General features: G+C 40.7%; 1 protein-coding gene across 6 annotated transcripts in view; it reads right to left on the bottom strand.

Annotated features, from left to right (window-relative positions):
• The window catches only part of hecw2a (HECT, C2 and WW domain containing E3 ubiquitin protein ligase 2a), a 69,851-nt gene that overhangs the window by 27,985 nt on the left and 23,225 nt on the right, over positions 1-18,641 (bottom strand). For 2 of the 6 annotated variants that reach the window (XM_057852882.1, XM_057852881.1), the window contains 8 exons: positions 16,997-17,814; positions 15,398-15,680; positions 13,559-13,651; positions 12,693-12,843; positions 11,410-11,725; positions 8,277-8,462; positions 7,347-7,481; positions 67-190 (listed from right to left, as the gene is read on the bottom strand). In XM_057852882.1, the coding sequence (XP_057708865.1) occupies positions 67-190; positions 7,347-7,481; positions 8,277-8,462; positions 11,410-11,725; positions 12,693-12,843; positions 13,559-13,651; positions 15,398-15,680; positions 16,997-17,814 (2,106 nt within the window). The remainder of the gene's footprint in view (positions 1-66; positions 191-7,346; positions 7,482-8,276; positions 8,463-11,409; positions 11,726-12,692; positions 12,844-13,558; positions 13,652-15,397; positions 15,681-16,996; positions 17,815-18,641) is intronic. The other 4 variants (XM_057852887.1, XM_057852885.1, XM_057852886.1 and 1 more) reach the window with 4 other exon arrangements.

Below are 18,641 nucleotides of genomic sequence, written 5' to 3'. Positions count from 1 at the left end.
CATGCAGAATATGCTGCGGTGCTATTTTAGGTTACCCACGTATAGTTTTGTTTTTTGCCCACATACCTACGGGCACCACGTCATGGTACTGGCTGGAGCGACTGGACCCGCTGAAGGTGCTGGAGGGCCGGGGGATAGCAGGCGAGTTGCTTTGCCGGGAGTCGTCGGCCACCTGAATCAAAAGGAGGCACTGAAGGTTCAGGTCGCATCCAAGTTCTGGCACCGATGCACACAGCAGGACAAAAGCTGAGGTTGTACATTTTGTTCCATCATTTTGGCGAGAGAAGTGGACATTAAGGGAGTAAAATGTAATATGCTAATTATTCATTAAATGGCCCTAATATTTCAACAGACATTAAAGGGATCTACGGTTAGAAGACTTATAGTTCTTATAAGACAAGCGTTATTATGAGTTAAAATAATTTGATATTAGTAGTCGTAGTAGTAGGTCGCCATTCTTGTTGACATCGCAGGGTGGTGATGTCACATGGTAACGCTACCGGGCTTCCAGAGTATGATTCTAGCGACATAAACATGTCATCTGTTCAACCCTTTCAATTTGAACCCGAGAGGAACATTAATGGGCATGGCAGCACTGTCGATATTTCACAAAACGAGCAGCAAAAGCAAAATGAACAGGAAAGACGGGATGAGACAAGACGAGAGAAGGAAGAAAAACAGTGTTCTGCCAAAATGCCCTACACCGGCGAAACCTCTACAAGTGTCGACTTTGACACTCAAAGTTCTACTGTGCGCTTTCAGCTGGTTTTGTTTGGATGCATACAGACAGAACATACGAAAGATGCCTTCAGAAAATACTTAAATGTAGTAATATCAAATAAGGGTACAAACGAAAGATGCCTTAGGAAAATACTTAAACGTAGTAATATCAAATAAGGGTGGTTTAAATAATAGAGCTGGGAATCTTTGGGCACCTAACGATTCGAGTACGATTACGATTCAGAGGCTCCAATTCGATTATAAAATGATTAAATGAATGATTAAATAAATGATGCACCCCCCTCCTTTAAAAAATTTTTTTTTTTTTTTTTTTTTTTTTATGTTTTGTACATTAGTTCCAAAATTGTTCAAAAATCCTCTCAGGCTAAACCAAACTACTATTTCAGTATCAAGTTAACATATACCAGCAAACAAATATACAAAAATAACAGTAAATAAAAAACTCCAGTCCCCATTCTGTATCAGCAGCTTTAAACTACATTCAATTAATTTAATGTTGTGAATCAACTGTTACAGTTGTTACAATTGCTCCTGTTATTCCACAATTTCCCTTCTGTCTACTTTTGTCAAAGTTTTAAAAATTTTTCATCATTTAAAGATAGATTCAAGACAAGAGTCTGCAGATTTAGGAGTATTTTAGATAAAAAGTTAATTAGGTTCGCTACAACAGAGCCTTCTAGAGAGGTCAACTGCTTTAAGATGGCAGCTGTTTACTTACACCGGAAAGTGTCATTTCGCATCTCTGTTCAATAATACATGTTCCAACACCGACGTCGTCTGTCATTTTGCATCTAGTTCTACATATACAGTGCCTTGCAAAAGTATTCGGCCCCCTTGATTCTTGCAACCTTTCGCCACATTTCAGGCTTCAAACATAAAGATATGAAATTTAATTTTTTTGTCAAGAATCAACAACAAGTGGGACACAATCGTGAAGTGGAACAACATTTATTGGATAATTTAAACTTTTTTAACAAATAAAAAACTGAAAAGTGTGGCGTGCAATATTATTCAGCCCCTTTACTTTCAGTGCAGCAAACTCACTCCAGAAGTTCAGTGAGGATCTCTGAATGATCCAATGTTGTCCTAAATGACCGATGATGATAAATAGACTCCACGTGTGTGTAATCAAGTCTCCGTATAAATGCACCTGCTCTGTGATAGTCTCAGGGTTCTGTTTAAAGTGCAGAGAGCATTATGAAAACCAAGGAACACACCAGGCAGGTCCGAGATACTGTTGTGGAGAAGTTTAAAGCCAGATTTGGATACAAAAAGATTTCCCAAGCTTTAAACATCTCAAGGAGCACTGTGCAAGCCATCATATTGAAATGGAAGGAGCATCAGACCACTGCAAATCTACCAAGACCCGGCCGTCCTTCCAAACTTTCTTCTCAAACAAGGAGAAAACTGATCAGAGATGCAGCCAAGAGGCCCATGATCACTCTGGATGAACTGCAGAGATCTACAGCTGAGGTGGGAGAGTCTGTCCATAGGACAACAATCAGTCGTACACTGCACAAATCTGCCCTTTATGGAAGAGTGGCAAGAAGAAAGCCATTTCTCAAAGATATCCATAAAAAGTCCCGTTTAAAGTTTGCCACAAGCCACCTGGGAGACACACCAAACATGTGGAAGAAGGTGCTCTGGTCAGATGAAACCAAAATTGAACTTTTTGGCCACAATGCAAAATGATATGTTTGGCGTAAAAGCAACACAGCTCATCACCCTGAACATACCATCCCCACTGTCAAATATGGTGGTGGCAGCATCATGGTTTGGGCCTGCTTTTCTTCAGCAGGGACAGGGAAGATGGTTAAAATTGACGGGAAGATGGATGCAGCCAAATACAGGAACATTCTGGAAGAAAACCTGTCGGTATCTGCACAAGACCTGAGACTGGGACGGAGATTTATCTTCCAACAGGACAATGATCCAAAACATAAAGCCAAATCTACAATGGAATGGTTAAAAAATAAACGTATCCAGGTGTTAGAATGGCCAAGTCAAAGTCCAGACCTGAATCCAATGGAGAATCTGTGGAAAGAGCTGAAGACTGCTGTTCACAAACACTCTCCATCCAACCTCACTGAGCTCGAGCTGTTTTGCAAGGAAGAATGGGCAAGAATGTCAGTCTCTCGATCTGCAAAACTGATAGAAACATACCCCAAGCGACTTGCAGCTGTAATTGGAGCAAAAGGTGGCGCTACAAAGTATTAACGCAAGGGGGCCGAATAATATTGCACGCCCGACTTTTCAGTTTTTTATTTGTTAAAAAAGTTTAAATTATCCAATAAATTTTGTTCCACTTCACGATTGTGTCCCACTTGTTGTTGATTCTTGACAAAAAATTAAAATTTTATATCTTTATGTTTGAAGCCTGAAATGTGGCGAAAGGTTGCAAGGTTCAAGGGGGCCGAATACTTTTGCAAGGCACTGTATATGATATCTACTGTAGCCGTATGTTTGTAGCAACTAGCAACTGGGCGTTGTTTGTAGCGGCTGTCAGTCGCAGTCAGGTATGATTGTTTTTTTATCTAGCAGCATGAGCTGAACATGATATTTACTCTCGGTCCGTTCGTCATTGCATCCCAAAGACCGCACTGACTGTGTTTTACTTCCGCTTTACTTAGTATAATCCAATAATCGGAATTTGGATATTTGTGAATCGTTCTCGAATCTTCCACGGCCGAATCGCGAATAATCTAACAATCGGAAATTTCGCATGCCTCTATTAAATATGCTACGTAACTAATGTGGTCAACAGATCAACAATCTGCTTTAAAGATAACACAAGATAACACAATGCTTGAAAGTATGAGAGGTAAACACATGCAAAAAGTATTTTGAGGCAATGAAAAGGTAATAAAAGGCTCAATAAAAAGTTAACGCAATTAGTAAGTACTCGCCACTTTCAACCGATGAGCTCATATGTTGGACGTCTCGCCGCATAAAAGGAATTGCAGTAACCCAGTAGGATTTGTCGAGTGACAGTGACAATCTACGTCATCACCCCGAGCGTCCATTGCGCGCTTAATACATGACGCCCTTTGTAGGTCAAAACATGTACTAAATATCATAGATTTTTAAATCAATGGGAATATTTTATGTTTTTCTAATAACATATTTTAGTAAAGAAAACAATTGTGGCTTCTTAAAGCCTACAAGTCTTTAAGTCTGAGGTTCCCTTTAAAGCAGGGGTGTCCAAACTTTTTGCAAAGGGGGCCAGATTTGGTGTGGTAAAAATGTGGGGGGCCGACCTTGGCTAACGTCCTTTACGTAGAACAATATATTTAAGCAAATTTTAGTAAGCCATTCTGTGTGTCAAATTTGCTTTATTATTTTTCTTAATTATTAATTTCAACATTCTCCCAACTCAGCGTGTCTTGTTTGGTAATATCGCCTCACATTCAACTCTTTAAAAACAGCGACTGTCTCTTTGCAAATGAGGCAGACACAGTTGTTGCATTTTTTAGTGAAAAAATAGCCCAATTTCCACCTATCCTTGAAGCGTTGGCCGTTGCAGTCAAGTTTCTTTTGTTTGTTGATTGTTGCCATTTAGAAATTTGGGAGTAAAGGGTCACACGGGGTCATGTTGCTTAGAGTGCTGCTGCCTTTTAGTGGGTAAATGAGGAGCAGCATTTAGTGTGTAAGCTACTTCATATGCTGGTAGCAGTACTGCTGCCCGATTTATTAAGTCTGTGTGTGGGCCAGACGTTATTGATTTTATAACAGAGGCTGGGGGCCGGATTAAATTTGACCACGGGCCGCATTTGGCCCCCGGGCCGGACTTTGGACATGTCTGCTATAAAGAAACATGTTTTTTGGAAATACCTGTAATACGGTTCTCGATGGATAAACCGAGATTTTCCCATTTTAAAAGTCAATTGTCAGCATGTACAAGTTGTTATTGTTTTGATTCTGTGATGTCCCGCCCTCCACCAATCAGCCAATTACAAGACAAGTTCTTTGCGTTCGTCCAGTTCGCCAGAGCTCTGTAGGCTTTGTAAACTAAAGTTGCGTAAATAAGACAAGCATATGCATATACGTTGTGCACTGAAAGTACATTCACTGTAATTGTATGCAACTATGTGTATGTGTGCGTGTAGTTATACTACGACCACGTACCTTGTAGTACAAGTGCAGTACCTCTACATACCAAGTTAATTCGTTCCAGGACCTTGTTTGTAAGTCGAAATGGTCGTACTGTATGTCGAGCAGGAGTTTTCCATAATAATACATTATAATTCCATTTATTCGTTCCACAGCCCGAAAACCTACACTAAATCCTTAATATTGATATTGCAAAAAGCAAAACAAATAAATTATGAATAAAAATCGGAATAATAATATAATAATAGTAATAATAATTATACTACGTATAATATTGTAAAGAATCGGGTTGTAATATGGCGGATGTGTTTTGCGTGGTGTACCTGAACGCAGCGCGTGGCTGACTTGATAGCGTGAGAGAGGACTTTTTAGTTTCACTTTTCATGTTCAGCTGTGGCGGACAGTAGACATGTTGTGTTGCACAAGTTCTGAAATAATTGATTAAAAACCTGACGAAGCTGGCTAGTTTTTGGCGATGTTACCACAATAATAATTGTCATCTTAACTTATAAAAACTGGCGAACCAAGGCCAGAGGAGGACCGTCGGCCGACACGGAAAAATTCCGATCCAGACTTCCGATCCAGTTTTTTTGAAAGTCCAGTCCGGGCTTTCCAGCAAACCGATTTACATAAACCATTCCAGTTTTTGCTTCGGTTTCCCTAAAATCCGGTCAGCATTTTACGGCACACCTTCAACAAACTACATTACCATCTCCCAATTTACCGAGAGACTTTATCGGTAAAAATGTCAGCTGTATGGGATCATTTCACCTTAAAGGACGACAAAGATGAAGAGGCAGAGTGCAACATATGCCACAATAAAGTCAAGCGTGGTGGTGAAGCTGTAAGAAGTTTTAATACAACCAACCTAATCAAGCATTTAGCGAAATACCACCACAAACAATATAAGGAGTATGTTAGGAAAACTGAAGACAAAAAGAAAGGTCCTACGCAACTAACACTGGCAGAAACTTTTGCTATCCGAGACAAACTGGCACTCGACAGTCCCAAAGCCCAGGGAATAACAAGAGTCATTGCCGAAGAATTCATTCTGGATGACGAGCCATTATCTCTTGGGAGTAAAGATGCACCATCCAACACTTAGAACCACGGTACAACATGCCCAGCCGTCATTACATCCTTGAGCGATTCGGCCGTGGAAGATTCGAAAACCATTCACAAACATCCAAATTCCGTTTAATGAAATATGTCAAGTAAAGCGGAACTAATACACAGCGTGGTCTTCGGGACGCAATGAGAAACTGACCGCATTGCGTCCCGAAAGTAAACATCATGCTTGTCATAGACCCGGGTAATGCCAATGCTCAACTCACGGCTTTAGCTCAACTCATGCCGCTGGATAAAAAACACAAGAATACCTGACTGCTGCTGACAGCCACTACAAACTACGTCAACGTCGTTTTACTGGAGATAATAAATATCATATGTATATAGAACTAGATGCAAAACGACAGACTCGACTGCGTTAGCAACATTGAAGTATTGAAAACTAGATGCGTTAGTATACAACCGCCATCTTAAAGCAGAAGACTTCCCTAGTAAGCTGTTGTGAACCTTCCAAGCGAACCTAATTAACTTTTTATCTAAAATACTCCTAAATCGGCAAAATCTTGACTTGAATCTGTCTTCATAACAGTTTTAAAACTTTCACATGTCGAAAGTAGACAGAAGGGAAATTATGGAATAACGGGAGCAATTTTAACAACTTTAACAGTTGATTCGCAAAATTAGATGAATTGAATGTAGTTTAAAGCTGCTGATACAGAATGGGGACTTGAGTATTTTATTTACTGTTTTAAAATGTTAACTTGATACTGAAATAATCGTTTATCTAAACCTGAGAGGCTTTTTATACAATTATTATAACTAATGCAAGAAACATTAAAAGCATCTAATAGCTTGGGGGGTTTGTGGGATTTTCCACTGAGTTTGTTTGAGTGTTTTGCTTTTTTAAGACAGTTTACAATATTATTTGCACGTTTTACTGACTGACTATGCCATTTCTGTTTGTTATTGATAATGTTTCGTGTTTGTCACTGAATAAACAGGTCAGTTTCTTGTTACCAACTGTTGTGTGTTATTCAAACTCACCTAATTCAGCTGGCTAGTTGTTATCAAGAGTACTAAAACCCTTTTCAAAATGAGTCTGACAACTAAGTAAGGAGGCTAAATAACTTTAAACTTTAATACATGCTCAGATAGGTCGGTATCGGTATCGGCCAGTATCGGTATCGGATCGGAAGTGCAAAACAATATCGGTATTGGATCGGAAGTGCAAAAACCTGGATCGGGACATCCCTACACCATACCTACATATTGCTCCTTTAAATGGTAGTTGGGTGTTAGTGAGAAACAAACATAAACACCAGGCATTAACCAAGCACAACCTGGCTGTAGTCCCGATGTGTGCACTGGACTTTTACAATGCAGAGGCCTCTACGTGACGTTACTGCAGTGGCGTGCGGTTTTCTCACCTCGCCGGCGCTGTGGCTGCGTTGGCGGCTCAGGTGCTGGCGGTGGGCCAGCAACCCGGTGGAGCGAGAGCTTTGGAGAGGCAGCCGTGGGTCAATGAAGGTTGTGGAGCGACAGTTGTGATCCACAAAGAAGGGCTGAAGGAGAGGGACACAAACACTATTAGGCGACAGGGACCCGCCGCAGGCACGCGTTGAATTGGAGCTTGACTTCTACACTTCAACCTCCAAAAGCATTGGAGCAATGAGGCCTGTCAAGACTACATATAGTCTTTTTTTTTAAATCTGCGAGAAAGCCGGACCCCTTGCAAAACATATCACATTAGACAAAAACTAGTACTACATTTAAGCAACAAATGTAAAACGTTTCGAATGACGGTTTAGGTAAAGCTTTTTATCAAAGTGTAATTTTTACCGATGTTCCCATCTAAAGGATGTAACAGTGACAAAATAATAAAGGCATTCAATTAGAGGCAAATAATGGAACAACGTAGACTTGCCAAGTAAAACCCAAGACTTAAATCCTCTGGAGTATGCATTTTGTAAGCACTACCAAACAAGCAAAAAGAACCCAATAGAGAAAGCAGTTTACCTGCTAGAAAAGTGACAGGAAAACAAGCATCAACAAATAAACCATAATGCTGCCATTGCCAAAACAACCAAGAAGATCATTGGCAGTCAAAAGTGAAAGGTTTGCAACCAAGCAATCTCCAGACTCAAACCTGATAGAGAATGCATTTTACCTCCTAGAAAGGAGACTGACGGGAGTAAGCCCTCCAAAACACACTGCCAAAACAACAAAGGAGGTCAAGTAGTGGAAAGTTTTGGACCGGCCATTTCACTCTCCAGACTAAAAACATTAGTTTTGGACGGAGAACATATTAACATAAGCAGTAACCATCCTTGCAGAGGAACTGGTTAAAACTCCTTCACCTTCCCAGTATGGTCGTGTTTCATTTCCCATCCACGAGGAAGCTCTAGCTGCTTGTTAGAGAACATGTTGAGGAACGTGACCAGGTCTCGGTTATGCTGGTAGCGCTCAAAGTAGTGAGCGTCTCGCCGCACCTTGCTGATCATGTGCTTCAGGCAGGTGTTGCTCGTAAACATGCGGTAGGCACTCTGGTAAAGAGAGAGAGACAACATCAGAAATTTGTGATGTTTTTCATCTTTTAACTTTAAAGCTCTAGTGAGACGTTTGAATCTATTTTTAAACACACACAGCTAAATTGTACAGTAAACAACTACTCAGTCTGACAGTTTTTATGAGTATAGGTTTTTCTGGGCTGTCCTAAAACGCACCGCGTGTCTAACTGGAGTGAGAGTGGGATGGGTGGCCGGCGGGAGACAGCTGTTAACAGTAGTCGTGTTCCATGCTTTCGGTTGTAAATAAACCATAAAAAAGCCTAACTAGGGTTTGGCATCGAGCATCAATGGGATCCCGGACAAACACTCTGATTCTCCCGGAATCGTTCGAATTTTTAAACCTCGATCCCATGTTTCGTCGATCAGAAAAAATGAGCTGCCGAACACCACAAACAAGCCACATGAAGCGTGTGTTTGTGCATTGCAACTTGATATCAACCATGGACGCGGTGCTGCGGTGCTCAAAAGTTTGCCTCAACTTCACAAAGAAAAATGATCAGTGCGACATTTGCAACACAGCTATATCATGCAAAGGTGGCTGCATGACTAATATGATTAAACACCTCCAGCTTCATGGAATACAAGTGCCGAATAGTGCATAGCGGAGTGCTGCGTATTTGACATGCTGCGCCGGTCATCTTGACAGTCAGAACCAGGAAAACAAAACAATATATTACCGTATTGGCGCGAATATAAGACGGCCCTGATTATAAGACGACCACCTTTTTCAAGACTCAAGTTTGAAAAAAGACTTTTTTAACACCAAATTAATTTTTATTCAGAAAATAATTACAGTACATCTGAAACAAATGATTATAACAATATATTTGAAAGAAAAAGCATGTTATTTTGCCTCATTCAAATCTTAATTTCTGAACATTTAAATATGTAAACTAAAGTGCAATCACATTCGTAAATGAATGGCTTCTGGTTTTTGAAATGTAAATAAACCAATCTATTGTGATAAAACCACAAAATTGCAATAACTGCACTAACCATCAAAGTGAAGTCTAACTGTAACTGTAGTCTTGAAACAAATCTGAATAAGGAAAAAATTGCAATAAACTAATGCAAACTGGTTAAACTTGAGAGTAGCTGAGATCTGTCATGACAGAACATCGCTTCAATAATATCTGGCGCCATCTAGCATTGTGAATGGGTATAATGTCTAGACTGTGAATATAAGACGACCCCCGCTTTTTCAGTCTTATTTCAATGGAAAAAAAACGTCTTATATTCGGGCCAATACGGTACGTCTGTCTTTTGCTCCTGCCGCGACCCGACCCCGGATTAAACGGTAGATGATGGATGGATGAAATAGTACGAGAATAAGTCGTATTATTACGTCGGGCTAATGTAGCTATATGAGCAGCTACTTGCTTTACGTAGCATGTTGTCGCCTCCGTTAAAATCAACAGTATCAAAAAAAGCTTCTTTTGTTTTAGAATCGGTTTTACAAATAAGGAAATCCTTATTATTTTGCCTCATGTACATCAAATTATAATCAATAGAATTATACTAATGCTCTGTCGTAGCTCCCAGCTAAGGCACATGTATGTAAAGTGCATAGCGGCTCACAGCTCCCTTACACCTACGTAATATTTGCGACTTTTTCTCGCTTTCTCATATTTATGTGTTCAAGCTTCATCTACACCCAGTGAACGTGTGTTCTCCACTGCAGGAGACACTATCTGTCCAGAACATTCACGCTTACTGCCCGAGAAGGCAGATAACATAATTTTCCTCAACAAAAAATTGTTTCTGATTTTATGCTGTACTCGCTGCTAATCTGGACTGGGTTTTACAAGTGTTTTTTTTTTTTTTGTTTGTTCGTTTGATATTCTGCACCAGGTTAGCCCATTAGTGGGAGCTCAATAACATGTAAAAATGCCTGCAGCATAAGACTCCCTAAAACATAGGCAAAAGAATATGTGTAAATGTTTTCTCCGTGAGCTTTTGAAAAATAGACATCTTTGTAAAAGCGCACTCCTGTGGAAAGAAACTTCATCATATTCAAGTTCAAAGACTGATATTTATATACAAGTTCAGAATATCCCTGTGAAAAAATTCATAGTTAATTGAACGTTCATATAATTTAAAAAATAATCGAGCAGTTAAGAAATTAATATAGACAATTCAATTTTTTTAACCCTGCCTATTAAAAGAATCAGAATCGAGAATCGTTTGGAACCGGAATCGAAATGTGGAATCGGAATCAGAATCTTTCAAATTCAAACGATGCCCAACCCTAACTCTCCATCCACTTCTCAGCAGTATTGGAAGTACAGCGTCTTAGTTTTCTAATTTTAATGTATTTTGACATAAATTTCAACTTCAACAGTGAAATCAGACTACGACTAAATCCTACGTTGCCTGCATAGGAATGGAACTTGCTCATAACTCAGGGAATCACTGTATTCTCGGGATCCCAGCTTCCAACTGTTTTACCTGTTGCCCTCTGGCAGGCGCTAAAGGGCCATACCAGCCAAAACAAACAGGGAGATAGTTTCTTTCCAAGAGCTGTCACCATACGCAACTCAAGTTTGCACTGAAATGTCAGTGTCATTGCACTGCTAATGCCACAAAATCATCACATGCATCTCGCTCAGTAATATGTTCTCAGACATCTGTCTCAATCTGGGTACTGCATATGCAATATTTGCAGAGTTACATTATAGCATTTTTGCACTGTTACAGCAATAGATATGCACAAACTGTCATTTGCACTATCACATCAAGTCAGCCATCTGCCTCCTAGTCTGAATCCTGTAAATTGTCATGTTCACACTATTACATTACTATTACCTCACCACTCGCTGCTTATCTCTTATTTACTAAATTCTGTGCACACCGTAACCAGTGGTTTTATGTATATATTTATAGCATGACAGTTGATAATACTTATGCAGCAGAAGACACTGACGGGGTTAGAATGCAGCACAGTAAAGAAGTCGGGACTGCACAGAAACTTGGCGCTGGGAGACTGGAGAAGCAGAGATAGACGGGAACGACTGCTTAAGTGACCCACAGCACTTTCTCGTCTGTATTCTACAATAAAAACAAGACAAAAGAAGGTACTACATGATGGTTGTACATAGGGTGTATATCCGTGATAGGCATGTTCCAACGGACCGGAAATGGAGTGAGGCATCAGCTCAGCTTCTGGTTCTGGGGTCAGGTCAGGCGTGCTTTCATCTGTCCGATCGCTGCTGGTTATGGTCCTTCTGATGCTCTGGTATCTGTTTGGGAAATTATACAGTAATCAAACACATGTAATGTTTGAACTATTTATTTGTGGAACGAAAAGTGTTGAAATAGTTAAAAAAAAAAAAAAAACTAAGCATATACACAGTATTTATATTTATGACAACAGATATGTTTACATGCAGACAGTATATTTTCTGTACTTAAACTTTGTCAATAATATGATAACTGATATGACAAATTTTGAGTCCTTAAGTGAAATGACCCATTATTCTAATTCAGTGGTTCTTAACCTGGGTTCCATTGCACCCTAGGGGCTCAGGGAGTAAGTGTAAGGGTTTCAGCAAAGGTTAAGACACAGATTTTAGACTAGTTTTTGGACTGGTTTCCTCCAATTTACATGCGGTATTCCATTTCTAGTCCTCTATCTAATGGGAGGAGAAAGTAGCCACGTTTACATGCTGACTTTTATTCATACCGATTCAAATCATTCCGAATGGAAATTTCACATCAGCTGTTTACATGCCACTTCATCTATTCCGATCCAGCGTTTACATGTGACTGCCTTTATTCCGAAAGGACGTTTGACAACTGCCGTCTGACATGCGCAGATTAATCAAAACAAAGCGTCACGTTGCAAAACATGGAGATCGATCGTCAGATCAGCTGCTGTTTTAACTTTTTGAGTGGAAACAAAAGTTCAGAATGATACGCCGTTCATTTAAAAAGTTGTGTGGGTGCGCTGTGCGTGTGCTTGGAAGCCATGTTGCAAGTGACGTTACTTACGTCACAAAGTGACGTCACCACGTCAGTACGGATTAGCTTTCTTGCTTAGCTATATCAGTTTTAAATTGAAAAAAAAAAAAGCTTTTTTATTAACTTTCGAAGGGTTCGAAGGGTTTGGTGAATGCATATGTGAAACTAGTGGGGTTCAGCAACTTTAGCAAAGAACCACTGCTCTAATTGTTGCACAAACAACCTTATCTTTTTCTCAATTCTCACCTGCGGTTCAGCTGCTCCATCTGCTGAATGGAGTTGGACCGGGTCAGGCCCTGTGGCGCAGGGGGTCCGGTGGGTCTCTGCCATGTCGTGGTCCTGTTCACGTGATCCACAAAAAAGATTCTGCCATGACTGTCGATCCGGGCCTCCCAATCTGAGAGGACACAAGCAGAAAAATGGTGTTAAACTACAAAGAGCATAATTGACAATCCAAACTTTAAATCATGTGATTGACAAGTATTGTAGATGTCACATTACTTTGATTTTTCAAATGGTAAATATCTCTACTCAGGTTCCGATTGTATTTTGGCTGTGAAGACTTCATTGATGCAAGTTACAGGAAGCATAACCAGAACAAAGACCAGACAGCTCTGTTTGCATGGAAAAACTAAGAACCTCAAAGAAAATGGAACTGGGTTGTTGCCCAAGCACTTGCCGTAGCTGATACAACCATTTGGAATGCCCTGAAGACCAAAGAAACAGCTCATGCGCCAAGTAAATAACATCGAATGGATCGATCAAGTAAAACATCTGCAGTTCATTATAAAAACATTGTGAGAGTGTATAGAAAGACTATAACATCAACTGGAATCTACAAATGGCTAAAGTAAAGCTGGCACTAACTTTGTGAACAAAAGTACGCCAGATAATACACAGAAAATTATTAGGCTTTACTTCAGCACAAAGCAAGGCAATCACCTAAAACATAATTTCTAAAAGGAGAGTGGGAAGTGGAAGCTTAGAGAGTGAGCAACTTAATATCCAGACTTACAGACCATCATTTTACCATAAGGGCCCAAAACAAACTGCCTACACAAAAAAAGAGCATCATGGGTAAAAGTTTTGTTAAACTTTAGATATTGACTTACTCGGTGGTAAAGGCTCGTCTACTCGTTGATAACGATGAATATCATGTCGAACAGATGGAAGGGAACGTACGGGATGACCGTTGACAGGAGTACCTGAGTACGGAAAAAAGGACCATGAAACGATTTTATTTGAGTAGCTACGATTGTTGTTCCCAAAATATTTACAGTGGGGCAAATAAGTATTTAGTCAAGCACTAATTGTGCAAGTTCTCCCACTTGAAAATATTAGAGAGGCCTGTAATTGTCAACATGGGTAAACCTCAACCATGAGAGACAGAAAGTGAAAAAAAAAAAAAACAGAAAATCACATTGTTTGATTTTTAAAGAATTTATTTGCAAATCATGGTGGAAAATGAGTATTTGGTCAATACCAAAAGTTCATCTCAATACTTTGTTATGTACCCTTAGTTGGCACTAACGGAGGCCAAACGTTTTCTGTAACTCTTCACAAGCTTTTCGCGCACTGTTGCTGGTATTTTGGCCCATTCCTCCATGCAGATCTCCTCTAAAGCAGTGATGTTTTGGGGCTGTCGTTGGGCAACATGGACTTTAAACTCCTTCCACAAATTTTCTATGGGGTTGAGATCTGGAGACTGGCTAGGGCACTCCAGAACGTTGAAATACTTCTTACTAAGCCACTCCTTTGTTGCCTTGCCTGTGTTTTTGGGATCATTGTCATGCTGAAAGACCCAGCCACGTCTCATTTTCAATGCCCTTGCTGATGGAAGGAGATTTTCACTCAAAATCTCTCGATACATGGCCCCATTCATTCTTTCCTTTACACAAATCAGTCGTCCTGGTCCCTTTGCAGAAAAACAGCTCCAAAGCATGATGTTTCCACCCCCATGCTTCACAGTGGGTATGGTGTTGTTCAGATGCAATTCAGTATTCTTTCTCCTCCAAACACGAGAACCAGTGTTTCTACCAAAAAGTTCTAATTTGGTTTCATGTGACCATAACACATTCTCCCAGTCCTCTTCTGGATCATCCAAATGCTCTCTAGCGAACCGCGGACGGGCCTGGACGTGTACTTTCTTCAGCAGGGGGACACGTCTGGCAGTGCAGGATTTGAGTCCTTGGCGGCGCATTGTGTTACTGATAATAGCCTTTGTTACTGTGGTCCCAGCTCTCTGTAGGTCATTCACTAGGTCCCCCTGTGTGGTTCTGGGATTTTTGCTCACCGTTCTTGTTATCATTTTGACGCCACGGGGTGAGATCTTGCATGGAGCCCCAGATCGAGGGAGATTATTAGTGGTCTTGTATGTCTTCCATTTTCTAATAATTGCTCCCACAGTTGATTTCTTTACACCAAGCATTTTACCTATTGCAGATTTAGTCTACAATTTTGTCTCTGGTGTCCTTCGACAGTTCTTTGGTCTTGGCCATAGTGGAGTTTGGAGTGTGACTGACAGAGATTGTGGACAGGTGTCTTTTATACTGATAATGAGTTAAAACAGGTGCCATTAATGCAGGTAACGAGTTGAGCCTCGTTAGACCTCGCTAGAAGAAGTTAGACCTCTTTGACAGCCAGAAATCTTGGTTGTTTGTAGGTGACCAAATACTTATTTTCCACTCTAATTTGGAAATAAATTAAAAATCAGACAATGTGATTTTTTTTTTTTTCACATTCTGTCTCTCATGGTTGAGGTTTACCCATGTTGACAATTACAGGCCTCTCTAATATTTTCAAGAAGAGAGAACTTGCACAATTGGTGGTTGACTAAATACTTATTTACCCCACTGTAACTTGAACTTGAGTGCTACTGCAATGCAGAGAGTCTGTGTTTGGTTTGTCTGCAGTTTCAAATGCAAATAAAAAGTGAACAGACCTCGCCATACCTTCTTCTCCATCTGTTTCTGTGGTAACTTGCTCAGAATCTGCAGAGCCCGTCTCCTCCTGCGGCTTGGACTCATTTCCATCCGGTTCGTCAGACACGCTGCCCGCGGGTTGCAGACTGAGTTTTCTCACGACAGTCTTCTCGGACTCCGGTACCGAGGCCGCTTCTCCTTCGGCCTCAGAACAAATACCTTGCTCACAGTCAACAGGTAGAGCAGAAAGCAGTGTTCCACCAATCACATCTCCCCCTGGATCGATGGCTGCATCAGCCCCTTCCTCTGCCTCCTATACGATTATCAAATAGGAAAAAAAATATTATCAAGGCCACCTAAAATTAAATGTGGTAACACTCTATTTGAATGTTTGACAGTGTCAAAAGACTGTCATAATCATGACATGACACCTGACACCTGCAATGAACATGAATGAATGCTTATGACAGGTGTAATTAGATGTCATAATGCTAACCCTACCCTAAAGACATATAGTATGAAGCAATGACAGCGTTGCATAAAAAAAAAGACATAATCTATTGAACGACACAAAATGACATCAGTTATAAGTAGGACTGCAGCTATCGATTATTTTAGTAGTCGATTTAGCCATCAACTAGTTAGTTTGAATAATTGAGTAATCCGATGAGGAACATATAATGCGTTGCAGAATACATTTTAATAGAGTTAAAAGTCTTCCTAAAATTGCAATTGCAAAAGAGCATTAAATGCTAATGCTAAATAAAATTCCTTAGTGTCCCTTCAAACTATGCAGATTTGCACTTCCATTTAAAAATACATTGAAATAGCTGAGTTTATCCACAAAAGGTATTAGAAAAAATAAGAATCAAGATCTACGTACAACAAAAGAATAATTGGCTATCTTGCATAGCAAAACTCCGCTATCTTAAACGCTATGAAACTTTTTTTTTTAACAATGCTCCTAATAAATCATTCAAACACATAATCCCACAAAAAAGTGCTAAATATGCCTTTAAACTAAATTACGAATGCATAAAAGAACATATTAGCTCAAACAAAAACGTACCTTATGTTGGTCTTACCAGGGAGCAGCTGGATTCAGCTACGTTAAATAAGTTATGTCATATTCACTGTTGCCACTAGAGGGCAGTGTATCCACCCATTTCAATAAAACAAAATGCAAACACTTTCAAAACAAAAGAAAATTTTGATTCGAAGCTTTTTTTCTAATCGAATTACTCGAGTTGATCGATTAATTGTTGCAGCTCTAGTAATAAGCATTCAATTGTATTCATGACATGTGTCATGTCATGATCATGACAGTCTTATGACACTGCCATGAGCATTCAAATACAAGTAACACAAATTGTTGGTGTCATTAATCCCCCTGGCTTCATATTTTGACCAATAGATCTTTATCAATCATTCAAGATCTCAACCACAGTTTACTTTTCCTTTCTACTTATACTCTAGTAAAGGATAGAGAGCCAACAAATCTATTTAACTAAAGTAATGAATTATTTATACTGTAGTACTTTCCACCATTGAAGAGAATCAAAATGTGTGTGAACAACCGTGAAAAAGAGGGTGATCGCAATATCGCATTAAAAACAACCGAAAACTTACCATGGCTGTGGTCAAAGTGATTGGACAACTATCTGATGAAGACACGACTGTCTGCTGTGCTGTAGCCATGGAGCATGTGTCCACCTCAGAAGAAGGCTCTTCAGCTGGTCCTCTTCCCACTTCAGGGGCCTCTCCAACCTCTGGTGAAGTGTGGGAAACGGCCTCTGTAAACGGTGCTTCCTCCGCCTCGGAGAAGACCTCTGGATCCAGAATGTCATCCTGTTCATGACCTGGATCCACCACAAGGGCCAACTGGACTATCTCATCAGTGCCCACACCCGTTGGTTCCTCTTCCCCTATCTGCTCTTCGATCAGTTGCGGCCCAGGAGACGGCTCATCTTCATATGGACCACTAATATCTGGAGGGTTCCCATTAAGTAGCAATGGAGACGGAGGCATCGGAGCCATTTCTGAAAAACCAGACCTCTCATCATCCTCGTCAGAGTCGATGTGCAACATGGCGCTTAACCGCGTATGCGTGGGGAAGCTAGAGCGTAGTTTCGGAGAGGCTGCACCCAACGGTCTTTCCCCGGGACCCTTGGGGGCCTCAATAGCATCAAGGCCTTCGCTGAGCGATCTCTGAAGCAATTCGTGCCCCTCCAAAAACCTCGCCCGGGATCCAATAAGCAGCAGCTCCTTTTCCGGGTAGGCCGCCGCCGCCCCACCGTCCCAGATACCTTGAGAACCCTGTGATCCAGTGGGGGAGGGCCCAGAAGATACTACGCCTGGAAGGTGATGAGGAAGATCCTCATCATCTGAGGGTGTCCCTGGAGCTCCATTAAAAGTGGAAAGGCCAATGATGGAATCCGGAGATGCACCTGGGCAGGAGTAATATGATAAGGTAGCTTATAGAAGTGTCACATACATATTCAGTAAAAACTCTTTGTTACTTACATTAACTGTCCAGACTAAACTTAGATCCTCCCTGACATAAAGATGTAGTTTTTGAGTCAAGACTGATCAGATCAAGATACAGTATAAACACAAAAGTGAGTACACCCCTCACATTTCTGCAGATATTTAAGTATATCTTTTCATGGGACAACACTGACAAAATGACACTTACTCAAAATATAGCCATTAATATCTAAACTCCTGGCAACAAAAGTGAGTACACCCCATGGGAACTACGTACATCCCTAAATGTCCAAATTGAGTACTGCTTGTCATTTTCCTTCCAAAATGTCATGTGACTCGTTACAGGAGTGCTGTCAGCATTGCTGCAGAGATTGAAGAGGTGGAGGGTCAGCCTGTTAGTGCTCAGACCATACCGTACTCTACATCAAATTGGTGTGCATGGCTGTCACCCCGGGAGGAAGACTCTTCTGAAGACGGTACACAAAAAAAGCCCGCAAACAGTTTGCTGAAGACATGTCAACAAAGCACATGGATTGCTGGAACCATGTCCTATGGTCTGATGAGACAAAGATTAATTTGTTTGATTCCGATGGTCACATGCATGTGTGGCGGCGACCAGGTGAGGAGTACAAAGATAGGTGTGTCATGCCTACAGTCAAGCATGGTGGTGGGAATGACCCCCCACCAGGGCCGACCCAGGCCATTTGGGGGCCCTAAGCAAAATAATGCAAAGGGGCCAATATTTTTGGCCCACCATTTCGTCACAGTGTTGAAACCTATAAATACG

Source organism: Corythoichthys intestinalis, chromosome 12 (genome assembly GCF_030265065.1).
Source record: "Corythoichthys intestinalis isolate RoL2023-P3 chromosome 12, ASM3026506v1, whole genome shotgun sequence".
In the NCBI taxonomy this organism is placed as follows: Eukaryota; Metazoa; Chordata; class Actinopteri; order Syngnathiformes; family Syngnathidae; genus Corythoichthys; species Corythoichthys intestinalis.
The sequence above is the reverse complement of the archived record's forward strand: the minus strand, read 5'-3'. Positions and strand labels throughout refer to the sequence as shown.